The 5,134-nt window shown below is 37.0% G+C and overlaps 1 protein-coding gene across 1 annotated transcript in view; it reads left to right on the forward strand.

Moving 5' to 3' along the window:
• Positions 1-5,134, forward strand: part of LOC113233176 (multidrug resistance-associated protein 4-like) — a 38,181-nt gene that overhangs the window by 16,323 nt on the left and 16,724 nt on the right. Inside the window, exons 7-11 of the mRNA XM_026468197.1 lie at positions 582-708; positions 1,356-1,502; positions 1,686-1,858; positions 2,794-2,958; positions 4,652-4,789. Coding sequence (XP_026323982.1) covers positions 582-708; positions 1,356-1,502; positions 1,686-1,858; positions 2,794-2,958; positions 4,652-4,789 — 750 coding nt within the window. The remainder of the gene's footprint in view (positions 1-581; positions 709-1,355; positions 1,503-1,685; positions 1,859-2,793; positions 2,959-4,651; positions 4,790-5,134) is intronic.

A 5,134-nucleotide genomic window follows, 5' to 3' on the forward strand; every position in this document is an offset into this window, starting at 1 on the left:
CTACACCCCTGTTCATAACAGTTGCAGTGCCACTCAGAGTTTTAAATCACAAAGATCTGAGGGGCACTGCCACTGCGCCCGTCACCCTGAGATATAAGTTGACAAGTCTCATGTGCCTGTAATTTCACCAGCACCCTTACCCTTCAAATCCGGAACACAGTAATGCCGACATTACTGCTTGGCGAAAGAAATTATTAAAGTGGCAGTACTTCCCTGGGCGAACATAGAGCTAAATCAAATATATTTTATATACGATCAAGTCTTGGTTTTAAAATGAAATAATACAATGTCCTTAAAAGTTACACGAAGCCAAATGAAATCATCTATCCGTGTGGGGTCAGCGAGGGCGGTATTTTATGGCTTAAACCTTTTTCTTGATCGATACACATAGTGATAGTTGATTGGTTTATAAAATGATATTTTTTTTAATCGAACTTATTTGGACTTGTTTTAATAAGAAAAATGTGAAAATATACATGAATATGCTATAGGCGAAAAACATGACACGTCGCGACGCTTCGACTCTGCGCCAATGTTAATGTTTTTTTAAGAATACTTGATCATCAAACTTTTTCTTTTAGATTTATCCAATCCAACAGTACTTCAGTATAATACAGATAAATCTAACCATGATCTTGCCTTTGGCCATCGCCAGTCTATCCGAGATGTTTGTCTCGCTGGAACGTATTCAAGGTTTCTTGGAGTTAGGTAAGTTCAGTAATATAAGTAACTAACTTCTGCCAGAGGCTTTGGTCGCTTTTACGGTAAAGAACCACCATAGACGGTAATCGATGTTATTAATTATCGTTTTGCCAAATTTTATTAAATCCTTTCACGTCACTTAAGACCAATGGCACACTTTTGCACTTTCAACCCAACTTTTTTTATTGGGATTGTAACAAAAAAAGGACAATAATTTTTTTTTATACTCTTTTAAGTCGTTCTTATCATAATAGGCATAGGGTCGTATTTAAATCTTAAGTGTGAAGAATGACGTGCTCTCGACGTGTACTTGAGAATTTTACCGATTAGGCTCGAAACGGTTCGATGGATGTTATCGGGCAACTAAGTGCTAGCCAGATTCAAGTATCATATTATTATAATGTAAGTAAGCTATATCATTCCCTTTATGACAAAAATACGTAACATAAAATTTTGGCAGATAAAAATATATAAATAAATTCCAAATTTTATGTTTTACCTTATGATGTAAATAAATATTATTTTAAAAAACATCAACGGCATCATATTACAAATTTACTCTACTTTCAAAAGGGAAAAATGATCAATCAAATTTTACCTAAATTTACTAAAGATACATATAATATTGTTATGTGTATATTTCCATGTTATAGAAGAAAGAGAAGACCTAATGCTATTACCGAAGGCCAATGGTGTGGCTAGTCATTTGACTTTTAATTCAAAGAAGCAAGAGGATCCTTCGCACATAGTACCCAAAAAATTTTCTCAAGATGACGATACGACCAAAGGTCTGGCCGCTGGTATGTAATTCAATGGATTATGATGATTTTTTATTACTGATTAAACTCAGCACATATAGATATTGGAATCGAAGGAATTTATCTTCGTGTTCGATCTTTGTATTAATAATTAAGATATTGGAATTTCTTATTCCCTTCTTCGCCTATATGTAATTTAAAATTGTCATTTAATGCTTATTACAGAATTAATAGCCAGCCCACGGAAGTCAATCAACGAGTATGCCATAGAGATATCAAACCTGAGCGCCTCATGGACCAATTCAACGGATCCTTCGGAAATGACGCTTAAAGATTTGAGTCTGCGTGTACGCAGGGGAAAGCTCTGTGCTATCATTGGCCCAGTTGGATCTGGAAAGGTACAGTATATAACTTATTTCACATATAGTTATGTCCTTTATTTCAGTATGGACAATTTTATACATAAGCTCTACATGACCAAATCGATCTTGTTAGGTAACGTTGAATTCTATTAAATCAAGGAGGCAATAAAATTTTTGGGGTACCATCGACAACGGAAAGCGACGACATCTAAAATGTCTTAGAAAAATATATAAAAATTAGCCATGGCCGTAGTCATAAATTTACTAAATATATCTGCACTCCCTTATCTAACCACAGTGCCGGTTACTGAAAAATAAACAATAATCAGCCCATTATACGTACCAGTGACGAGCTCTGGTTTCCTTTAAGGTAGAGTTACCATTCCGCAACTGGAATATTCCGAACAAACAGACTGACATTTGCTAGAAAGTCCGAACTTTTTAGTAAGAAAATAAAATCTAAGTCTCTCGTACACGCGACAGGCAGCAGAGATGAACAAGCTTCCGGGCAATTATTGTCGTAATCAAGATTTTTTTAATTGTTACTTTTAATTCTGAATATTCTTACCCTAAGCCGAAACATCCGAACAGACAATCAAAAAGCCGGGCAAATCCGGACTAACCCGAACGGATGGCAACCCTACTCTAAGGAGAGAGTTTAGTCTGGTTTAGGCCATAGTCCGACACCCCAACAGGTCCCCCCGTTTTCTAAGGGCCTTCTCCGACGTGCAGTTTTCATCACCTCGTTTCATAAAATAAATATCATTTATTTAACTGAGTAAACTACACCGATTTTTTGCCCAACTCACAAGTTCCGTGAAACCAGTTCCAATATCTGTTTAAAATAATAGCTTAATTGGTAAAGTAATCAACAAAGTTATGTTTAATTTGCAACTTGATTGCGTTCTGTTGAAATTAGTTTTTCGTAGTTTATTTTTAGTCGTAGGATTTATACTTTCTTTTTGATCTAGACGTCACTTCTGCAAGCGATTCTGAAGGAGTTGCCGTTAGCTAAAGGGAGCTTCCAGGTCAATGGGATCATGTCATATGCCTGCCAAGAATCGTGGCTTTTCCCGGCCACTGTCAGAGAAAACATCCTTTTCGGTTTACCATACGATGCACAAAAGTACAAGGAGGTGAGTAGAATTAAACATGAATTTGTACTATTTATTGGTTTTCTATTTAGTCCACGGGAAACAGATTACAGAGTCGTAAGACGATTCGTTCGACGTAATATTAAAGCACGTAATATAAAGGTGTCACCATACTTATAGACATGAACTTGTGTTAAGCTGACCAGAAAAAAAAGGTTGCTCGTTTCGCTACTGCTCGGAATGCCGATACGAAACGCACAATGTTATTTTCGCTCTTATTACACGGACATAAAGCTCCTTCTGCCGGGCTCAAACCGACTTCACGTTAACAAATGTAGGGACTCCCATACCTGAATGATTTTAATTTTAAACACTAGTGTTGTTTATGGTTATTTTTACATTGACAACTTTTGTGCCGTAAATAATGTGGTGGTTGGTATGAGTTGGCAATCATTGTAATCTAAGGATCGTATTCCAGAACTCTACTCAATACTCAAATCAGGACTTGAGTAAGTGCAGTGAGCACTGAAAATCATACTCAAGTCCTTGCCATTAGGGTCGTATTTCCAGTGCTTGAAATCATACCCAAGTCTGCTCAAATCCTGACTTGAGCATTGAGTAGAGTTCTGGAATACGACTTTTAGTAAGCTTAAGTTACTACGTAACTTTAAGTTACTTCGTAAGTGTAGTGGTACTTGGAGTTTACTGGACAAAATACGAGTCCTTACGCTCTCGAAACAGAATCTGTAGGGGCTATATAGATTCATGTAAGTCTAGCCTTCTTGTTGTGGAAATGTAGCAGATACCATATCATCAGTATAGAAGCTGATTACCGGATGTCTCTCTCCAAAATACTGAATATGCCATACATAGTTTGATATAATTGAGCCATCGTATTAAACCTGTAATGTAATAACACATGGAAACTGCTGTTCATCTTACTTTGCTTATGATACGCGAAAAGATAGGAATGATAATGGTGTTTTTTTTTTAATTTTTATTAAACTATTGTGTCCCACTGCTGGACAAACGTATCCCCCAAAATCCTTCACTGTTTTTCTGTTTATGGTGATTTCCCACCACTACTTCTCAAACCCATCAAGATCGTCCAACGCCTTCTCGGCCGTCTGCGCCGTCACCTTCCATCCTTGGGCACCTGAGGAGTGACGACGACGAGTTGACGCCCAATCCCACTTGAGCCTGGCCATGTTGTACCCCACATCAGCAATGCCAGTTATGGAACAGTGCATTGTATTGTGCACGCGGACAATATGTTTAAACTGTTTAAAGTTTGGAATGCTGCGTTCCATCGCCCTCTGGTAGACCTTGAGTTTGAATTTCGGGAACCGGTCAGCGGCCATGTCTGCGCACCGTAAGTTAGGATAGGCAGGATGAGGATATAGGAAGGTCACATGAATAAAATGAACTTAAATTTTGGACTATGTCCAAAATCTCTTGGATAACTTTAAGTTTTAACATTTTCCATAACACGCAGGATGTTACTAAAAGTACTGCTAAAATTGTATAACGTGATTTTCTCAACTTTCCCGAAAAAACTTCTAAAAGTTTCATGAATCTACTTTCCGTACAAATAATCTGGGCGTTTTGTGGCAGTAAAGAAATTTCGCTAATTGGATTCTTTACGGAAAGTTGTTCCCTATCATGAGCATCGTGACGCCATTAAATTGCAAACGTACTATTTTTACACCGCGTATAATTAACATGAACATTTCAGGTCTGCAGAATATGTTGTCTACTCCCCGACTTTAAACAGTTTCCCTACGGAGATTTGTCACTGGTGGGAGAACGGGGAGTATCTCTATCTGGTGGTCAGAAAGCGAGAATCAATTTGGCTAGAGCAGTCTATCGTCCGGTAAGTGGGACTTGATGTTGAAAACCCGTGTCTATAAAGTTCAACATTCATCAAAATTTAAAATGATAAATGATGATAATAAAAATAATAATTTAGTTTTATAACTTAAAAGAGAAAAATATTTTATTTTTCTAAACGACAAATTCAAATACAATTAAAGTCACTATAAACAATATGTCTTATATACATTTAATAAAATGATAAGCTCTATCGAGTTCTTAGGATTTTGCGATTGTTACACATAGAAAATGAATCATTTTTCGGATCTACATCGAAATAAGTTTGGGATGTGACGCAAGTGTGTGTGTGTGTGTGTGTGTGTGTGTGTGTGTGTGTGTGTGTGTG

Source organism: Hyposmocoma kahamanoa, unplaced genomic scaffold (assembly GCF_003589595.1).
Source record: "Hyposmocoma kahamanoa isolate Upper Pololo Valley unplaced genomic scaffold, ASM358959v1 78, whole genome shotgun sequence".
Taxonomy (NCBI): domain Eukaryota; kingdom Metazoa; phylum Arthropoda; class Insecta; order Lepidoptera; family Cosmopterigidae; genus Hyposmocoma; species Hyposmocoma kahamanoa.